Source organism: Nyctereutes procyonoides, unplaced genomic scaffold, assembly GCF_905146905.1.
Source record: "Nyctereutes procyonoides isolate TBG_1078 unplaced genomic scaffold, NYPRO_anot_genome, whole genome shotgun sequence".
Lineage (NCBI taxonomy): Eukaryota > Metazoa > Chordata > Mammalia > Carnivora > Canidae > Nyctereutes > Nyctereutes procyonoides.
In genome coordinates, this window is record NW_026575120.1 from 27,875,054 (window position 1) to 27,894,690 (window position 19,637).

The 19,637-nt window shown below is 57.5% G+C and overlaps 2 protein-coding genes across 2 annotated transcripts; both read left to right on the plus strand.

Moving 5' to 3' along the window:
• Nucleotides 1-2,954: 2,954 nt before the first annotated feature.
• On the plus strand, nucleotides 2,955-5,322 carry TMED4 (transmembrane p24 trafficking protein 4). Its single transcript, XM_055334571.1, has 5 exons — nucleotides 2,955-3,150; nucleotides 3,269-3,369; nucleotides 3,527-3,652; nucleotides 3,883-4,029; nucleotides 4,330-5,322. Exons 1-5 carry the CDS (start codon nucleotides 3,024-3,026, stop codon nucleotides 4,477-4,479), a joined length of 651 nt encoding a protein of 216 aa, XP_055190546.1. The 5' UTR covers nucleotides 2,955-3,023; the 3' UTR covers nucleotides 4,480-5,322.
• Nucleotides 5,323-7,170: 1,848 nt separating this feature from the next.
• Nucleotides 7,171-14,104, plus strand: DDX56 (DEAD-box helicase 56). The gene is made up of 14 exons (XM_055335483.1): nucleotides 7,171-7,556; nucleotides 7,634-7,795; nucleotides 8,241-8,401; nucleotides 8,574-8,744; nucleotides 8,822-8,912; nucleotides 9,466-9,710; nucleotides 10,025-10,144; nucleotides 10,712-10,825; nucleotides 10,911-11,005; nucleotides 11,865-11,938; nucleotides 12,078-12,167; nucleotides 12,429-12,534; nucleotides 13,336-13,406; nucleotides 13,809-14,104. Exons 1-14 carry the CDS (start codon nucleotides 7,497-7,499, stop codon nucleotides 13,884-13,886), a joined length of 1,638 nt encoding a protein of 545 aa, XP_055191458.1. The 5' UTR covers nucleotides 7,171-7,496; the 3' UTR covers nucleotides 13,887-14,104.
• Nucleotides 14,105-19,637: the final 5,533 nt, after the last annotated feature.

The window sequence follows — 19,637 nt, forward strand, 5'->3', positions numbered from 1 at the left end:
CGCAGCACCACCAGGGCTGCCCCTTCTTTCTGGTTTTTATATCAGTCATCCTATGGGTGTGTGGGTGTCTCTGTGATAGACACTGGTCACTGGGTTTAGGGCCCACGTGGATAATCCAGGATTATTGCATCTAGTCCTTGATTACATTTGGAAAGACTCCAAGTAAGGTCACATTCACAGGTTCCAGAGATTTCGACACATGATACGTCTTTTGGGGGTGGGCACCATTCAACCCACTACAGTCCCTAACCTCTTCCCTGCTGCATTTTCCTCCTTGACACCTATCTCAATCTGACATGCTATATTGTATTGAAGGGCAGTAATCAAAATAAACCCATGAGGACAAGGATTTTTGTCTTGTTCACCATTGTGTCCCCAGAGTTTAGAACAAAGACACAATAATAGCTGCTCAGTGATATTGAGTGAAGGGGCAACTGGCTTAGGAAAATGTTGACAGAAATTACCCACCACTGTTGAGGGGAAAAGTTTTCAGGCCTGGGGATTTAGATGACCTACTGTAGATTTTCTACTGTGGGTAATGCAATCTCTTTAAGATTACCCATCAATTAGGACAAATTTTAGGGTTCTCTTGAAAAAAAAAAAAAAAACTAGAAGTGTAAATACCATTTCTCACCAAAGTGAATCAGGATTCCTTGGATAAATGGCAGGTCTTTAAAAAAAGAGATTAGAGGAAGAGCATGAGCAGAGAGAGCAGCAGAGTAAGAGGGAGAAGCAAACTCCCTGCTGAGCAGGGAGCCAATGCAGGGCTTTGATCCTGGGGCTCTGAGATCATGACCCGAGCTGAAGGCAGGTGCTTCAGCCACCGAGCCACCCAGGCGCCCCCGTAAATGGCAGATTTTGTGTGTAGGGCAGGCAGTGTACAAAATAGAAAACCAGGAAACCACTTAAGACTACTGGGGTTATGTTAAAAGGGCACAGAGAGCTTGGAAATCTTATGATCTGAACGTTAAGGGGTAATGATTGCAACATATGCAGACACATTTAGTTTTACTGCAAATCCTCCCTGGTTCTGGATCTAATGGTTTACAAGATACCGCAGGGACAGACACACATGTGAAATGACACGCGAAGATACAATCTGCCCAATCCAGAATGTAAAGGATTCTGGCCCAGGGGTCTAGCTGCTTCAGTAAGAAACAGCACTGTGGTCATCAACCATGGAGATTTAGAAGCTATGTCCCTGACCCAGTGAATTTACCTTATTTGCACTGATTAAACAATCTAAAGCCTGAGACGATGGGAGAAACTGTACATATGCTAAGTATTAGGGGACATCAAAGGATTACTTAACCTCATTGGATGTTAATACGGTATTAAATTTTTTAAAAAGATGTATTCACGAGTGACAGGGAGAGAGGCAGAGAGAGAAGCAGGGAGCCCGATGCAGGACTTGATCCCAGGACCTGAGGTCACAACCTGAGCCAAAGGCTCAACCACTGAGCCACCCAGGTGCCCCATGAATATGGTATTTTAAAAAGTCCTCATCCGTTACAGATACTCAAGTATTTATAGGCAAAATGATGTATATGCAGAAAAAATGCACTTTAATATACTTTAGGAAAAACATGCTGAAATGAAATGAAACAAGGCTGGCAAAAGTTGATTTTTGTTGAAGGCGGGTGATGAGTATATGAAAGTTCATTCTAACTATTCAGTTTTTGGAAATTATGAGAAATTTAAAGCAAAGCTTCACCCATGCTCTGCTGTGATTCTATGGCCAGCAATGATGTTCTGGTTTGGTGTTGGGCTCCCTGTGCCCCAGAGGAGAGGTGGTGTGACCAGGCCCGGCAAACACGCCACCTGACCCCACTCATTGTTTTCCGAACTCTCCCCCCGTTTCTTAGCTCAGATTTTCAGTCTCCTTTTGCACCAGTTTGTTCATGGGGGGGGGGGGCGGTTGGGTTGGGGAAGCCGCAACAGCATGCAGGTCAGGTCCCTTAACCCCAGATGGTACCCCAGGTTGGAACGGAGATGAGATGCAGAATGAGGCCACACTGTTGTCCATCCCAGTAGACGCAATTGAGCTAAACGCCCATATTTAAAATCAAGGGGCTCTATGCCAGACCCCCATTTCCAGCTTCTGGAGGAGACAGCTGTAAACGGAGCTTTGGGTCCTCAGAACTGCTGCGTCTGGAACGGCCTTTATTGGCCAGGATGCTGTTCTGGCTCCGTCCCAGCGCTTATGGGAGAAAGAGCAGCGTCGAGCGCGGCGCCAGGGCTTTCGCAGGCCTCACCTGGGGCACGGGGCGGGGGCAGCCCGACAGCTGGCCGGAAAGTCGCGAGGCCCGCGGTGTCCACTGAAACGACGAAGGGACCCTTGTCGCATCTGTCCCCGCTCCACGCATCTTCGTGGAGGTCAGCGCAGTCCCTGGCACCCCCCGCCCCGGGGGTGCCTACCACGCACGCAAGTGTTAGGAAAAGCCCAGCACAACCGCAGGGTCGCAGGTCACGCCCGGCGGTCACAGCCCCACCAGTTCAGGCCGCTCCCCGGCCCGCCTCCCGCGCGGGCTCCCTCGTCCCCAGACTCCTACCCCAGTGCTGGACCCCTCCCCCATGCCCTTCCTTCTCCCGCCTGGGACACTCTGCCCCCCGCGACCCGGGTCCAGAGGGAAGTCCCACCAGGTCCGGTCCGCGGAGGGGCGGGGCGCGAACGAACCCGCACATGCGCGCTCCGACGCTGGCTGCGCGGCCTCTCCGGGAAGCCGGGCAGAGGCTTGCGCACGCGCGCAGGGCGGAGGAAACGCGTAGGTAGGCGTCGGGCAAAGCATCGCTCCCGGAAAGCGGAAAGGGGCCCCGGGCGTCCCCCGCATGCGCACTCTCCTCTCGGCAGAGCTGCCTGGCCTGGAAGACGGGCGGAGCGAGACGGACGCAGAGCGGCCGCCAGAGCGCATGCGCACTCAGCGCCTGGCCCAGCTGCGTCTCCTGGACCAGGGCTCGGGCGCGCGCATGCGCGACGGGCCTCGGGCGCGCGTTGGCAGGTGTCTGGCGGGTGGCGGCGGGCGATGGGGCGACCGGCGCTGCTGCTGCTCGCGCTGTGCGCAGCTGGCGCCCGGGGACTCTACTTCCACATCGGCGAGACCGAGAAGCGCTGCTTCATCGAGGAAATCCCCGACGAGACCATGGTCATCGGTCAGGCGGGGCGAGGGAGGACAGGGCCTGCGTGTCTCCCAGACGCGGCCGCGGCGCCCCGCGGAGAGTGGGAGCCGGCCGGAGCAGGCGGGTCGTGACGGCTGTGTGTGCTCCGCAGGGAACTACCGCACGCAGATGTGGGACAAGCAGAAGGAGGTCTTCCTGCCCTCGACCCCCGGCCTGGGCATGCACGTGGAGGTGAAGGACCCCGAGGGCAAGGTAGGGCAGCGGTCCGCGCAGCTCCGGGGGACCTGCGGGGCCAGGGACGCGCAGGGGCAGGGCGGCTCCGCTCCGGGGCACGTGCGGGGTCGGGGCAGCTCCGGGAGACGTGTGGGGACAGGGCAGCGAGCGCCTGTCACGGTGTGCTCCGTTGCAGGTGGTGCTGTCCCGACAGTATGGCTCCGAGGGCCGCTTCACCTTCACTTCCCACATGCCCGGCGACCATCAGATCTGCCTGCACTCCAATTCCACCAGGATGGCTCTCTTCGCTGGTGGCAGACTGGTAAGAGAAGGGCCTCTCCGGTCACATCCCGGAAGCTGTCCCCGATTCCACCAAGTTTTGAGTGAATGGCCACCGTCACTTGTGACCCTTTGTGACCAGGGACAATCAAAGAGACAGGTGCTGCACTTCTGTCCCACAGCCAGGGGTGGAGTAGGTTCCCTAGCCCAGAACTGAGAGTCGGAGGGCTTCTGACCTCAGGGCGTTGGGGCTCCAACCCCCTTTCTTTGTAGCGCGTGCACCTGGACATCCAGGTTGGGGAGCATGCCAACAACTACCCCGAGATCGCTGCCAAGGACAAACTGACCGAGCTCCAGCTCCGAGCTCGCCAGCTGTTGGATCAAGTGGAACAGATCCAGAAGGAGCAGGATTACCAGAGGGTGAGCACATATCACTGTACAGAGACGTGGCAGTTGACCTTTGTGCTTGCTGGAAGTCTCTGCATAGGGCATGTCCTTCCCGGGAGCTCAGCCACCGAGACTGGGGTGGACAGTGTGAGGAGAGCGCAGCTCCTGGGGGGGGGCAGCACATCCCTCTCCTGGGGTGCTGCCTGGGGAGCCTGGGGCAGCGTTTCAGCAGGCATTTGGTCCCAAAGTCGAATTCTATGCAGGAGGGAGGGGTCTCATGACAGTGGGAACCGTTTTTCTTGCATATTAATCCTGGCTCGTTGTCCCACGCAGTATCGTGAAGAGCGCTTCCGTCTCACCAGTGAGAGCACCAACCAGAGGGTCTTGTGGTGGTCCATTGCTCAGACAGCCATCCTCCTCCTCACTGGAATCTGGCAGATGCGTCACCTCAAAAGCTTCTTTGAGGCCAAGAAGCTGGTGTAGTATCCTCTCCATATGATCCCTCCCCATCACCTCAATTACTTGGTACTTTCCCCACCTGATACCTTATCCACGTGGATTTTGAGGGAAAAAAAATGAAAACAGTATATAAGCCACATTGGTTCCATGGCAACAAAGCATTCACATCAGCCACTCGTTCACACTGGTTCACGAGGACCCAGGACATTGGTCCGGGTTTTCAGAGGTCTGTTTTGGGGCCTGTTCAGAGTCGAAACTGCCCTGGGACTAAGTCTTGCTTCTCACCTCCAGTGATTCCACTCCATCCTGTCACAAAAAAGAGCAAGTGAAAAATCCTCTGCCCTTCCTTTAACTTCTTTTTGTTTACTTAGGCGGTAGGTGGCTGAAATGCCCCACCGGGGAGGCCCTGCCTCACTGTCCCTCGCCAGTCCTGGGTTAGCTCAGTGGCTTTGTGAATGTTAAGAAGGGCAGAGGCCTCGGAGGATTGAGATGTTTTTCTATATATTAGAACTATTTTTTGATAAATTATATATATTTTACTTCCTGGTTGAAGTGCTCCTGCCTGTGTATGACCAGCATTGCAGCCTTGTCTGCATTCTGTGTATCCATACGTTTTAGCTAAGGGCCACAGCAGGGCTCACACCTGACAGGTGCTCCCAAGGCCTACTGTGAGGGCCGAGACTTCCCTGGGACACTGGGATTTCAATCACTGGGCCCCAGAGCGAGGTAGTGCCAGAGCCAGCACAGGCAGGGCCCTCCTACCCTCCCACCTTCCTTTTATTTAAGCTGTGCTAAATGTTTTCTTCACAGGAACCACATTTGGTTCTTCATACAGATTTTTCCAGTGAAATAAAATGTGTTGTAGTAGCTGTGTTTGAGATGAAGTAAGAGGCTGCGGGCAGAGGGGAGGCACGGAGGGAGGTGGAGAAAAGGCCCCTGGCCTTTGCGGGGGACATCAGCAGGCAGGCCCAGGCTGCCAGCTGCCAGGCATCCATGGGTGGGGGAACAGCTGGGTGGTCGCTGGGCCACTCCCAGAGGTCGGCCATGTAGGCCACTGGCGGGGCATCCTTTGAAGAGATACAGTAGCTGTTTCTCAGCTCCTAGGATCGAACTGGAGCATCTTGGTATCCTGCCCTTCTGCCCTTGTGTGGTATTAAACTTGCCCGCTCTTGGGATCCCTGGGTGGCACAGCGGTTTGGCGCCTGCCTTTGGCCCAGGGCGCGATCCTGGAGACCAGGGATCGAATCCCACATCGGGCTCCCTGCATGGAGCCTCCTTCTCCCTCTGCCTCTCTCTCTGCCTCTGCCTCTCTCTCTGTGACTATCATAAATAAATAAAAATTTAAAAAATTATTTAAAAAAAAGAGAAGATATTCAAGACCTTTAAAAAAAATAAACTTGCCCGCTCTTGACTTTTTATTTCATGGTTTTATTTATATTTAACCACATTGCTTATTTGACCTACAGAACTAGCGCTTTCTCTTTTTTTTCCATACGTGTGTCCTATACCATTTCCTGTATGTACCTACTTTTACTTACAAAACGATCTGGAAGTTTGTCTTCTAGGTTTTATCATTAACATTTTTAAAAATATATTTTATTCATTTATTCATGAGACACAGAGAGAGGCAGAGACACAGGCAGACCCAGGGAGCCGGATGTGGGACTCAATCCTGGGACTGCTGGATCAGGCCCTGAGCCAAAGGCAAGATGTTCAACCGCTGAGCCACCCAGGCGTCCCTGTCATTAATATTCTTAAAGTATTTTTAAAACTACGTGTTCCTTATGTTCTAATTCTGGATGGTGTAGAACAGTCCAACGATAACTGACTTAAGTTTCTTTGAATGTTTATACAATGGTTTTTGATTTCCTTGTTAAGAGTGAACACAGGGAGGATGAGGATGAGCTGCGCCTTGGTCTGGGCCCCTGGGAATAGGGACGGGTCAGGGCGGAGGGGGGGCGCTGCACCGAGGCTGTCAGGCTGGCGGGGGGGGGGGGCAGTCTCGGGCTGGGCTCCAGGGGTAGGGACGGGTCAGGGCGGGGGGTGGGGGCTGCACCGAGGCTGTCAGGCTGGCGGGGGGGGGGGCAGTCTCGGGCTGGGCTCCAGGGGTAGGGACGGGTCAGGCCGGGGGGGGGGGGGGGGGCTGCACCGAGGCTGTCAGGCTGCGGAGGCGGGTCTCGAGCTGGGCTCCGGCGGTAGGGACGGGTCAGGGCGGAGGGGGGGCGCTGCACCGAGGCTGTCAGGCTGGCGGGGGGGGGGCAGTCTCGGGCTGGGCTCCAGGGGTAGGGACGGGTCAGGGCGGGGGGTGGGGGCTGCACCGAGGCTGTCAGGCTGGCGGGGGGGGGGGCAGTCTCGGGCTGGGCTCCAGGGGTAGGGACGGGTCAGGCCGGGGGGGGGGGGCTGCACCGAGGCTGTCAGGCTGCGGAGGCGGGTCTCGAGCTGGGCTCCGGCGGTAGGGACGGGTCAGGGCGGAGGGGGGGCGCTGCACCGAGGCTGTCAGGCTGGCGGGGGGGGGCAGTCTCGGGCTGGGCTCCAGGGGTAGGGACGGGGCAGGGCGGGGGGGGGGGGGGCTGCACCGAGGCTGTCAGGCTGGCGGGGGGGGGGCAGTCTCGGGCTGGGCTCCAGGGGTAGGGACGGGGCAGGGCGGGGGGGGGGGAGCTGCACCGAGGCTGTCAGGCTGCGGGGGGCGGGAGTCTCGGGCTGGGCCCCGGCGGTAGGATCGATCGGTCGGTCGGTCCGTCCCAGGTGTCTGCACTGTCCGCCGGGCCGAGCAAGATGGGCAGAGCCGGCGCAGCTCCGACGGCCAGGCTGGCGAAAGAGCCGCGGGCAGAAGGTAGAGCCGCTGGCAGCCGCTGAGCGAGGCACGCAGAGACCGACCCCGGACCCCGCGAACCACTGCAGCCGCAGATGCCCGCCCGGACGCCGGAAGCCGGGCGCCAGCACTTCCGGGGGGCAGCTCCCGGGACGCTGATTGGTGGTTGCGCCGCTCGCCGTCGGCCCCTTCCTGCCGTGCGTACGCACCGCCCCCGCAGAGCCGCAGCATGGCGGACCCAGAGGCGGTGGGCTTCGAGCACATGGGCCTCGACCCACGGCTGCTGCAGGTACCGGGAGGGACGAGCTGCCGGGCCCACGAGCCTGGGGGCGGGGCGCCGCCTGAGCCGCGCGTCGTGTCTTCTAGGCCGTCGCCGACCTGGGCTGGTCGCGACCCACGCTGATCCAGGAGAAGGCCATCCCGCTGGCCCTGGAGGGGAAGGACCTGCTGGCCCGGGCGCGCACCGGCTCGGGGAAGACGGCCGCCTACGCCATTCCTGCGCTGCAGCTGCTGCTCCAGCGGAAGGCGGTGGGTGGGGGCGGGGCGCTCCTGGGGCGACCGTGGGGGAGGGACGGGGGGCTCCGGGGCCCCCGAAGGCCGCCCCGGGGTGCGGTGTGTGTGCTCCGCGCTCTGGCCCTGCTCCGGGCGCCGCTGCCACGACGTGAGCGCTGCCCTGTGTTTTCCGGCTGTAAAGGGCGGACACGCCCCCCGCTCGGAGCGGGAGCCGCACCCCCGAGCGCTCCGGCTGCAGTCCGTGCAGCCCCGGGTCGCCGCCGAGCCGCGTCCCCTGACGGGCGGTGCTGGGGGAGGGGCCCTCTGTTCCCCCCTTCGTTCCGTTCTGGGCTGCGCGGAGGTGAGCGAGGGGCTGGTCAGAGCACAGCCAGGGTGGTGGAGCGGAAGACCCCGCGGTTGGGTCAGGTGGCCCTGAGGTCGCTGGCTGGCTGGCTGAAGTCTGTCGTTGGTGCTCTTGCAGACAGGCTCTGCGGTGGAGCAGGCTGTAAGAGGGCTTGTCCTGGTGCCCACCAAAGAGCTGGCACGGCAGGCCCGGTCCATGATTCAGCAGCTGGCTTCCTACTGTGCTCGAGACATCCGGGTGGCTGATGTCTCAGCTGCTGAAGACTCAGCCTCTCAGCGGTGAGTGAGAGCCACAGAGCCCTAGAGGGATGACCTGCACGGGGATGCGGGATGGGGATGCGGGATCAGGTTTGCTGGGTTCCGTGCAGCAGGAGGCGCGGCCAGCGTGCGGTGGTGGTGGGGGCATGAGTGGCTGTGTGCTTCCCAACACGGAGGTGTCTGCTGCTTGCAGAGCTGTGCTGATGGAGAAGCCTGACATCGTGGTGGGGACCCCATCTCGCATTTTAAACCACCTGCAGCAGGATAGTTTGGTTCTGCGAGACTCCCTGGAGCTGCTGGTGCTGGACGAGGCTGACCTTCTTTTCTCCTTTGGCTTCGAGGAAGAACTCAAAGGTCTTCTCTGGTAAGGAAGAGGTGTGTGGGGCTGTGAGTAGACACCAGGGCCTAGGGCTGGGATCTGACAGGCTGTTTTTTTTCTAGTCACTTGCCTCGGATTTACCAGGCTTTTTTGATGTCAGCTACTTTTAACGAGGATGTGCAAGCACTCAAGGAGCTGGTACTTCATAATCCGGTAAGGGCACTGTGGGAGCATCTGGAGCCACTGGCCTGTGATTGTTAACTTTCCAAGGAGTTCTTTGGTTTTTCGGGGGGGGGGGGGTAGTTGCTCATGTTTTGGAGGCTCTGGAAACTGGTGGTCATCTACAGTGCCATCTTCTTACGGTCACTGCATATTTGCAGATGTTTGCAGGTAGTGGTTCAAACAATGCTTCTTTACATAAAGGCCTGAATTGGGACCCTCAAGAGTCAGAAAGGCTGCTTTGAGCAGCACGGTCAAAGCTCTCGCTGTACGTGAGCTTGAGTCCTGAGAGATGGCTGCCTTGGGGCTCTCCTTCTCACTGCAGTTGCTTATCGTGTGTTTCTTTCTGTTCTGGGCCCCCGGCATGTTGTAACTGTACATTCTCTGTATACCACAGTCAGGGTACATTGAGTCCTCACATCACTGGACCAGAGGGGACACCAGGTGCTCTGCCCTAACACGTTTGTGCCCTGGCTTGGACCAGCAGCTGTCAGTAGTTCTTCTGTTTTCTCCTCTTCCCTGACCTCGGGGCACCTACCTCCTGTAGGTCACTCTCAAGCTGCAGGAGTCCCAGCTGCCTGGGCCAGACCAATTGCGGCAGTTCCAGGTGGTCTGCGAGACAGAGGAAGACAAGTTCCTGTTGCTGTATGCCCTGCTCAAGCTGTCGTTGATTCGTGGCAAGTGCCTGCTCTTTGTCAACACCCTGGAGCGGAGCTATCGGCTGCGCCTCTTCCTGGAGCAGTTCAGCATCCCGGCATGCGTGCTCAACGGAGAGCTCCCACTGTGCTCCAGGTTTGTCCGCTCTGGCGCTTTGGCTGAGAAGCACTGAAGCAGGGGACTGAGAAGGAGAGACACGGGGGCTGCTCCTGTGTCTAAAGTGGGAGGTAGAGCCCAGCCTGTGGGCTGGGCTTGAGTGCTTCTCATTGGCTTTCCGTGTCATAGCTCTGAGATTCCTGCTGTCACATTGTCTTTAGCTGAGGCCCAAAGGTGAAGCAGGAGCAGAGCTGGAAGAGGAAGAGTCAGAATACAGTCATGATGATGTTGGGGGTAGGAGGGCCCTTCAGCTGGCTTTGGGGGCTGATCCTTTCTCTGCTCTTGGGCTGTAGGTGCCACATTATTTCACAGTTCAACCAGGGTTTCTATGACTGTGTCATAGCGACTGATGCTGAAGTCCTGGGATCCCTAGTCAAGGGCAGGCGTCGGGGCCGAGGATCCCGGGGGGACAGGTGAGTGCTGGTGTTTCCCTTTCGTGGTGCACTGCAGGGAGACCTGTTTTCTCAGCCTTTCAGAAGGTGGTGAAACCAGTGTCCTGAGCAAGGAGTCTGGTGCTGGGGCCTTGCTGCTGACCACGGCCCACAGAGCCCTCGCTCTGTTGCCAGGGTCTAGAGGATAGTGAAGGGTGTGCATGCATGCGCTCTGGGACAGTGGGAAGGGCCAAGTGTAGCAGATTGTTGGTGAACCGTCCTGCACGTGCAGCTCTGACCCACAAGGAGGAAGGTTTCCCAAGGGATCGGGAGTTCCAGTCTCTGCCTAGCAGGCCGTCTGGCCAGGAATGGATCTGGGGTTGTCTTGTGTAGCAGTGAGTTCTGCTCTCCCCCCAGCACTGGGGTCAGGGCAATCATTTGGCCACCCTTGTCCAATGGTTTCTAAGTGGCCCTGGTTTCAGGGTTCCAAACTATCAGAGTCTTCTAGTCTTGTGTAAGGCTTTATTGAGTGATTTTGCTGATTAAATGGCTTGACGTTGCAACCTGGAGGGAGGGGGGTCAATCTGACGTTGGGACATCTCCTCACAGGGCCTCTGATCCGGAGGCAGGCGTGGCCCGGGGTATAGACTTCCACCATGTGTCTGCTGTGCTCAACTTTGACCTGCCTCCCACCCCTGAGGCCTACATCCATCGAGCTGGCAGGTGGGAGAGCGGGGGCATGGTGTGCAGGCACGGGGACCATGGGCTTCAGGCCAGAAGGTTCAGGCTGGGTCATCTGTTCTTACAGGACGGCACGTGCCAACAACCCTGGCATGGTTTTGACCTTCGTGCTGCCAACTGAGCAGTCCCACCTGGACACGATCGAGGAGCTTCTTAGTGGAGGTAAGCACTCAGCGCTCTTCCAGCAACGCTTTAGACCCAGCGGTGGTGATGGCGGTACCCCTTGCTCAGCCCTGCTGTCTGTCTCCTCTCTCCTCCATCCTCCTCCCACCCTAGGGGGGCAGGGAGTGTCCCCACAGATGAGCAAGCTGAGGCTCAGAGTCAAGGAGCAGAAGGGCCAGGGGAGGGGAGTGGGATTTGACAGATGGGGACGGGATTGGTGGTGTCTCAGGAAAGGATCTTGTGGGGATCTTGGGGGCCTCTGACTTCTAAGTTGCTGGGCTTAGATCCGGGTGCCCCCCGGGCCTCCCAGCAGTTATGCCACAGCAGCATAGCTGTCACCGTTCCAAGCGGTGAGCAGTGGCCGGCAGAAGAGGTGTAGGTGGGGCTGCCGACCAGCCAGGAAGCTCCCCAAAGGGGCCTCGTTCGTGCCCGTGTTGGGGGTCCAGGAAGGACACTGCCGGCTCGTGCAGAAGGGGGGCTGGGGGCACTGCTTGGCGGGAGCACGAGGGGTGCTTCTACGTTGAGACGCTGGTTTGTCGTGAACGGTGAGCGTCCTAGTGTGTGGCTGAGTCTGCTGGGGGCAGTTCTGACTGCAGATGCTGGTACTCTCTGCTGCCCTCGGCTGTTGTCTTGGTGCCTTTACAGTCAGAGTGGCCGTGGGGGAGGAACTGGGGAGGTGGGCTGGTTCTGGTGCTGCTGTGACAGGCACCCAAGGGACCACGGACTAGGGGCAGGACATTGTGGCTGGGGCAGCTACCCTGGGCATCTCACTGTGTGTGCTCCTCACAGGGAAGGCGTGGGCTGGGGGGCTCTGGTAGGCCTGCTTTTTAGGGCTCTCTCACTGCCGTGCTCTCCACAGAGAACAGAGCCCCCGTCCTGCTTCCCTACCAGTTCCGCATGGAAGAGATTGAGGGTTTCCGCTATCGCTGCCGGGTGAGCGGGGTCTCGGGCGGGGGTGGAGCGGGGGGCCAGTCTTTCTGGGACCCGGGTCAGACCCCTGCCGTTGAGCACCCAGTGGGCAGCACCCCACTGTTGCCCCCACCCCACTCTGACTTTTGTCGTTTACGCCCAGGATGCCATGCGCTCAGTGACCAAACAGGCCATTCGAGAGGCGAGGTTGAAGGAGATCAAGGAGGAGCTTCTGCACTCAGAGAGGCTCAAGGTGAGGCTCAGAGTCTACAGGGGACACAGAATCACTGCCATGGAGTTGGTTCCTGGGACGCATTGCTGTGGGGAGAGTGCCCCTGGGATGCCCTAGGCAAAGGCCTTGCATCCATGTGGGTCACAGCTGCCATGGGAAAGGCAGTGTGCTCCCAGACACGGCGCCTTAGGGAGGCGGGAGATGCACAACGTGCCCACCCAAAGGCCCTCTGTGGAGCCGCAGGAGGCAGGCTGACCCCATGTGTGCCCATCTCTCCTGCAGACGTACTTTGAGGACAACCCCCGGGACCTGCAGTTGCTGCGGCATGACCTGCCCTTGCACCCTGCCATAGTGAAGCCTCACCTGGGTCACGTCCCTGACTACCTGGGTGAGCGAGTGGGCTGACACAGATGCAAACGTGTCTGCTACCATACATAGCTTAAACTGGTGGGCATGCACTCCCTGGATCTGTGGAGGTGGGAGACCTCCCTTGCTGCAGACAGTTAGCAGTGAGGCCAGGTAGGCCTGCTATGGCACCTGGCCTGTGGGGAGGAGGCACATGGGTACAGCGGAGGGTCATGGGCAGTAGGTGGTGCTGCCTATGCTGGGGGCATAAGGCCAGTTACCAAGTGAGCTGCGGGCAGGCAGCAGGGAGAAAATAGGCCTCTCAATCTCATGGGGTCAGGGAACCCCGTTCTCTGTCTTATAGGAGCCAAGTGTTTGGTAGGAGTGTGAGGCTGGGGGCCTGGGGTTTGGGGTGAGTTGGGAGAGGGCGATGGCGGGGTGTGCATACCCTATCAGGGTCAGGTATAGGTGAGGCTGGGGGTGGGGGGGTGCAACAGGTACAGCAGTGACCATGTGGCCAGGTGGGTGTAGGAAGGCCGTGGGGAGAGGCACCCAGGGTGTGCTGGGTTTGTTGTCACGGACCGTATATGACCCAAGTTACGAGGAAGCTTTTGTTTTGTTTTAGGGGTAACTTTTTCCATTAAAAAACGCAAGGTTTTTTTTATTGCCAGGTTGTTTTTACAAGTTAAATTCGGCAGGGGAGTGACTTAGTTAAAGTCTCCGCAGCCTTACCTCAGGGGTGGCCACTCTGGGGTGGGGTTACCTTGCTGCGCTCAGGGTGCCCGCTGCAGGGGGTGTGGGCGGCAAGGGTGCTGGCCGCCGCTCAGTCTATGTGTCTCTCCAGTTCCTCCCGCTCTGCGTGGTCTCGTCCGCCCTCACAAGAAGCGGAAGAAACTGGCCTCTAAGAAGGTCAAGGTATGTCCCCTGCAGCCTCGGCCACGCCGCAGGGCTCCCCTTCTCCTTCATCATCGCCTTGCCCATGGGAGGGAGGAGAGAAGCCTCAAGACCTGGCCCTAAACTCTTGGGCTGCAGGTCCAAGTCATGGGGGCCAGACACGCCCCGGGCCTCAGACAGCTTCAGGACCATAGGGCAGTCCGCTTCTCTGTCATCCCTGCCCACTCTCCACTCCAGGGGGTGGGAGGAGGAGGAAGGCAGGAGCCTAGGGGAATATGGACAGTGACCATGGCGGCCTCTGTCCTTGGCTTGTGGCCTGTAGGGTCTTGCTGAGAGGCCCCACCTCTTATTTCCCTGAGCATTTCTCCATTCAGGCGGACAGATGTCCGATGCCCTCGGCTAACCTGCAACTTTGCCCTGCAGAAAGCCAAGACCCAGAATCCCCTGCGCAGCTTCAGGCACAGAAAAGAGAGACGCAGACCCACAGCGGTGCCTTCCTGAAGTCATCTGAGCAGCCTCACCAGGGCTGAGCGCTGTGTGGGGTGCAAACACTGGCTTCCCACCCTGGCCGGACTGGATTCTGGGGCCGACCTGCGGTGCTGTTAGGCTGGCCTTCTGCTTCCTAATGGACTAGATTCCAGCCATCCTGCCTTGTGCTTCCTGCAAGTACGAAGGGATGTCTGTCCCTGGAGATCTGGGGAATTAAACTGCTTCTGGGAGTTGGTGCCTGGCTTTCTGCTGGCTGTGTGCGTGATGCCCGCCTGGCCAGCAGAGGTCAGCCATGAGGCACTGCAGCAACTCTTCTGGGCCTGGCCCAGCCCCTTGCCGCGCCCAAGGCCTCCCTCCCCTGAAGCTCAGAGATGATGGGCCTTCCACTTCATTGGGTGCGATGTAAATTCAGTCTCAGTCTCCGTCCGAGAGCCAGGAGAGCCAGCCGTCCCCTGAGCTCCTGCCCCACTCCACTAGGCACACCTGTGAGCACCCGGGTGGTGGTCGGATGCACATACTTGCTGTTGGGTGCCCTCCCTTGAGCCAGGGGGCCCAGCACATCCCAGCTCCTGCTGCTGTGGGAAGGCAGGATCTCGATGGCACCGTGTCCTAGTATTCCCGGCACCTGCTTATGGGTGTTGTGAGGCCAGGCTGGTTGGGAGAGGACTTGTGCGTGGAGGAGGCTATGGCTGCACTTGCTGTTTGGGTGTGGTAGTGCCTCAACGTCTCCTGCTCCCCATGGTTGAGGATTTCTGGGTACCGGGGGTTTGCACCAGGGTTGCTCAGGCGCTGCTCTGTGAGCAAGCCCAGGTAGGTCACTGGGGTTCTAGCAGGCCTCGGCTGTCCCACCTGCTGTGTGAGGCAGGTGAGGAGCTGAGACCTGGCCATGAGGACCAGGGGCCGTCTGCTCTGAGAGGCTCTGCTAGCTTCTCCCTGTGGTTCTAGTCCCTCTCACCCTGTCACCTCCATGTGCTCATGGCCCAGAACTAGCCCAGATCCAGACACAGGAGAGTTGGGGCCCAAGGGAACTGGTCTGGACCTTTGTCCTTGCCTGGGAATGGAGCTGGGGCCGTGGACCCATCCTCCTCAACAAGCCCTGGAGGAATGTGACCCACATTCCTGGGTGGGGGGGCCTGAGGCCCAGAGGAGATCTTGCAGCATTGAGCTCACAGGGCAGGATGTAGACGTCAGTACTGGCCCTGCTATCCACCACCGCAGAGCAGTAGCTGGCACTGTCACAGCATGGGACGGGCGCCATCTGGGGAACTGGGCCTTGCCTGCGTGCCCCTCCCTGAGCTACAACAGGCCCTGGCACCTGGTGTGGTCTGAACTGACCAGGGCAGTGGAGAGACTCCTGTGTCCCTGCGCCCTGGCCCTGCAGAGGTGTCCAGGGCCCAGATACCTCATTCAGTCCCCACCCCACTCTGGGAATAGACCCCCGCCTTGTGTCCACTTAATTTATGTAGGGGGAAACTGAGGCCTTCGGGGCCTGGACTTGTACGTCTGATCCATGTCCAGACGGGCCAGACCGGCCCTGCCCTGGGCTGGAAGGGGTGGGGTGGGATGAGCCTGCTAGGGGTGTGCAGCATAATGCTCCCATGGGAAGGCTGGCGGTGACCATGTTCTCCCTGTGTCCCGGCTGAAGCCTGAGCGGGTGCTGCTGTTAGGGCAGGCATGTGACATTTGGCCGTGAGGCACCCAAGCTGTGGACTGCACGCTTGTGGGGCTGCCAGGTGCAGGCACCCAGCGGGGGCAAGAGGGCTGGAGGGTGCCCATAGCCAGGGAACAGCATCCACACGTCCTCCTGGTGGGAGGGGCCCGGCCTGGCTGAGGATGAAAAGAACCAAAAGTGGTCGTCAACAAAACAGGTAAAGGCTGCAAAATGGACTTATTTCAGAGATAAACACAGTCGTTTGTTAAAAATTCAAAAGGTAAACGAGCAGGTGGTTTTCAGGCTGAGGAGCACCCTGATCAGATAGCTAGGCTGCCACAGTGATAACGGTGGGGGAACATCGTGTTCCTAGAAACCTCTGGACCCAGAGCACAAGCCGCTCAGGTGCATTTCCAACTGCTGCTAACTCCCCCATCTGCTGAGGATCAGTGACTCAGGGGAATTCGTTGCTTGAGGCACTTTGGTCTCCAGGGGCAGTGGCTATCAGGGAGGTGCCCCACCAAACACTGGAGGAAGCGTCCGGAGGTCCTGCCTCGGCTGGGGCAGCACGTCACAGGTGTGGATCACAGCTGCTTGCACCTGGAGAAGGAAGCCATGCTCATCCACTGGGGACGGGCCAGGCATTAGGGCTCCGCGTCTGTTCCCCCATGAGCTCACCTACAACCCCCCCCCCCGCCGTCACCGCCCCTGGCGGTGGCTCTGCACACTGTGGCCCTCAGACTTAAGAGCACATTCCAGTCACAGGGGCCTGTCCCTGCAATGTAGGTGTCAGCCAGCAGGTCTTGGTCAGGGCCTGTGGTTATCCTGGGGGGTGTTGCTCTATCCCATTCTACAGACCAGGAAGCTGAGGCTCCAACAGAGCCAGGCCAGTGCCACCAGTTAAGGGACAGAGTGGGCAGGTGCTCAGATCTGTGGACACTCTGGAACCTAAGGTGAGAACTTGGCTTGGCCCTGTCCCATCCCTTCTTTGAGCCTGATCTTCATTTGCAAGGAGCAATGATGAAGGGTGTCACTTGTTAGCATAAGTATGTCCCAAGCGATGTCTGTGAGACACTAAAAAGTTATTCAATTACTCGTTTGAGGTTGAAATCTGGATGGGTGACCTGCTCCTTCGCTAGACCTGGAAGCTGTCTTGGCTCCCTGCCTGGGCTGGGCACCCTCTTCTGTGTTTCCTTAATACTGCCTTGACCCCATGGAGCACATCTCTGGTCTGAGCAGTCTCTGGTCTGAGCGGTCTGGAGGCAGGGACTGTGCCAAGTGCAGTCCTGGCCTAGCTGGGACTCGGAAAGGGTGAAGCTCTTTCCTGAATGGCCCTGGGGCCTGAGGCTCTTCACTATTTCCAGTTAAAAGTGGAAGAAAAGGATGTACTGACCAGGATGGACTCTGTCCCCTGACACAACATATTGGACGCACCCTGTTTGTCGCCTCCATGACTCAGGGCAGACACCGGGGCTGCCCTCGGCTGAGATTGGTTGCCAAGGCTGTCGGGTTTCAGGTGAAGTCAGAGGCCCATCCCTTCCTACCCTCACCTGCTCCCTGCACAGGGGCTATCCCCCCCCCCCCAACCTGGGGACCATGCTTCACACCTCTTCTCGAGGCTCCTTTGGCTCCTACAGCTCAGTGTCCCACTCCTTGGGCCTAGGTTAGGAAGTGCAGAAGCTGTGCCCAGAGGGACCACCGTGGACAGACTTCTGTGAAGACACCCCCCAGCTCACACGGCTGGTAAGAACGTGAGGAGCAGAGGATAAGCATCCAGGCTCAGCTTTCCAGACTCAGTCCCCACTTGGCCTGAACACCTGTCCCTGTTCCCCACAGCCGCCTCCTACCCCCTGCTTGGTGGCCTGGCTTCTCTGCCCACTTCTCAGTGTATGGACATCTAAGGTGTTTAGCTGGGTCCTGGAGGGAAGAGTCCTGGCCGAGGAGGTTGATGCCCGCAGAGCAACATTTGTGGGTACGCTGGCAGCCAGGTGGGAGGGGGTGGTGGTCTTGGGGCCCATGGCCTTGGGGTGTGCAAAGCTGCAGTAAGAAGCCAGGCGACTGGCAGATGTGAGGTGTGGCTCCTTTCTTAGGTGTCAGGAAGGCTGCAGACCATCTGTGCCATTAGTGCCCCAAAGTCTGCCCCCACCACCATATAGAAAATAAAATGTATCGGTAAGGACATTCACGTTGCTGTGTGGTCCTACCCCCATCCATGTCTGGAACTTTCTCCCTGAACTGAAACCAAAACACCAGTTCCCCTCTCCCCGGCACCCGCCTCCCCCCCCCCCCCCCCCGCCACCCGCCGTGGATTTGACGTGCTGGGGGCCTCGTGTAGTGGGGTCACACGGTGTGTCCTCCCGTGCCTGGTTCATTCCACCCAGTGTCGTGTCTGAGGTCCATCCGTGTGGTAACAGGTGTCAGAACGTCCTGTTCTGTGGCTGGGTGGTGGTCCGTGGTACGGGTCGGCCGCGTTACCCCTTGTCTGGTGTCGGGCACCTGCTCATTTCCAGCTCTGCGCTGTTGTGAATAATGCCCTTGAGTGCTGTTTAATCTTCTAAGGACGAGCTCCCACCAGCAGGGCACTGGCTCCCAGATGATGCTGGGTATTGTCCATTGTTTTGGTAACAGCCTGGCTGATGGGCGTGCAAGGCCCAGTTGCCCTGTGGTTTGATTTGCATTATGCTAGTGACTAACATGCTGACCATCTCTTCCCAGCCAACTGGCCTTCTGTGTGTCTTCTCCAGCAGGAAGTCTGTTCAAGTCTTTTGCCAGTTTTTAAATTGAGTGTGTTGTTTGGCTATTGAATTGTGGGTCCTCCTTATATACTGTGGATTGAGTGTGGATTGATCCCTTATCAGATACGTGTTTTGCAAATATTTCCTCACATATTGCAGGTTACCTTTTCACTCTTGATGGTGTCCTCTGATGCACAAAGTGCCGATCAATTTCTTATTTATTTATTTATTTATTTATTTATTTATTTATTTATTTATGATAGACATAGAGAGAGGCAGAGACACAGGAGGAGGGAGAAGCAGGCTCCATGCCAGGAGCCCGATGTGGGACTCGATCCCAGGACTCCAGGATCGCACCCTGGGCCAAAGGCAGGCGCCAAACCGCTGAGCCACCCAGGGATCCTTTATTTATTTTTTCTTTTGCCTTTGCTTTTGACATCCTAGCGTAGAAACCATTCCTAATTCAACATCAGAACGACTACCCCCTAGGACGCCCAGGTGGCTCAGCGGTTGAGTGGCTGCCTTCGGCTCAGGGAGTGATCCCGGAGTCCCGAAATCGAGTCCTATATTGGGCTCACTGCAGGGAGCCTGTTCCTCCCTCTGCCTGTGTCTCTGCCTCTCTCTCTCTTTGTGTCTTTAATGAATAAATAAATAAAATCTTTTTTTTTAAAGACTACCCCCCCCAAAAAAAAGACTACCCCATAAGTTTTCTTCTCAGAGTTTTATAGTTTTACATCTTTCATTTAGATCTTTGATCCATTTTGGGTTAGTTTTTGTGTGTGGTTGAGAGGTAAGGGTCCAACCTCATTCTTCTATATGTGAACATCCAATTTTCCCATCACTATGTGTTGAAAAGCCCGTCCCTGGTCTGTATGTCTGTCCTTCCAGTAAAACACTTGTGTTGATAACTGTGCAGTAATTATTGAAACAGGAAGTGTGAGTTTTCCAACTTTGTTCTTGTTTGTCGAGATTCCTTGGATACTAGGGAGCCCTTGGATTTCCAATTCATTTCTGCAAAAGCATCCTTGCAATTCTTTTTTTAAAAATATTTTATTTATTTATTCATGAGAGACACAGAGAGAAAAGGAGGCAGAAACATAGGCAGAGGGAGAAGCAGGCTCCATGCAGGGAGCCCAGTGTGGGACTCGATCCCGGGACTCCAGGATCACACCCTGAGCCAGAAGGCAGACGCCCAACCACTGAGCCACCCAGGCATCCCGCATCCTTGGAATTCTGATGGGAATTGCTTTGAATTTGTAGATCGCTTTGGATAGTCTGGACATTTTAGCAATATTACGTCTTCTAGTCCAGGAACAGAAGATGTCTTTCCATCATTTGTGCCTTCTTTCATTTCTTCCAGTGATGTTTTGTAGTTCT

Bases quoted from the DNA above. Each gene is read 5' to 3' on its own strand.
- TMED4 (XM_055334571.1), top strand. From the start codon at position 3,024: ATGGGGCGACCGGCGCTGCTGCTGCTCGCGCTGTGCGCAGCTGGCGCC. The intron at 3,370-3,526 runs GTAGGGCAGCGG...GCTCCGTTGCAG, and splicing joins TGAAGGACCCCGAGGGCAAG to GTGGTGCTGTCCCGACAGTA. The intron at 3,653-3,882 runs GTAAGAGAAGGG...CTTTCTTTGTAG, and splicing joins TCTTCGCTGGTGGCAGACTG to CGCGTGCACCTGGACATCCA.
- DDX56 (XM_055335483.1), top strand. From the start codon at position 7,497: ATGGCGGACCCAGAGGCGGTGGGCTTCGAGCACATGGGCCTCGACCCA. The intron at 8,913-9,465 runs GTAAGGGCACTG...TACCTCCTGTAG, and splicing joins AGCTGGTACTTCATAATCCG to GTCACTCTCAAGCTGCAGGA. The intron at 12,535-13,335 runs GTGAGCGAGTGG...GTGTCTCTCCAG, and splicing joins TCACGTCCCTGACTACCTGG to TTCCTCCCGCTCTGCGTGGT.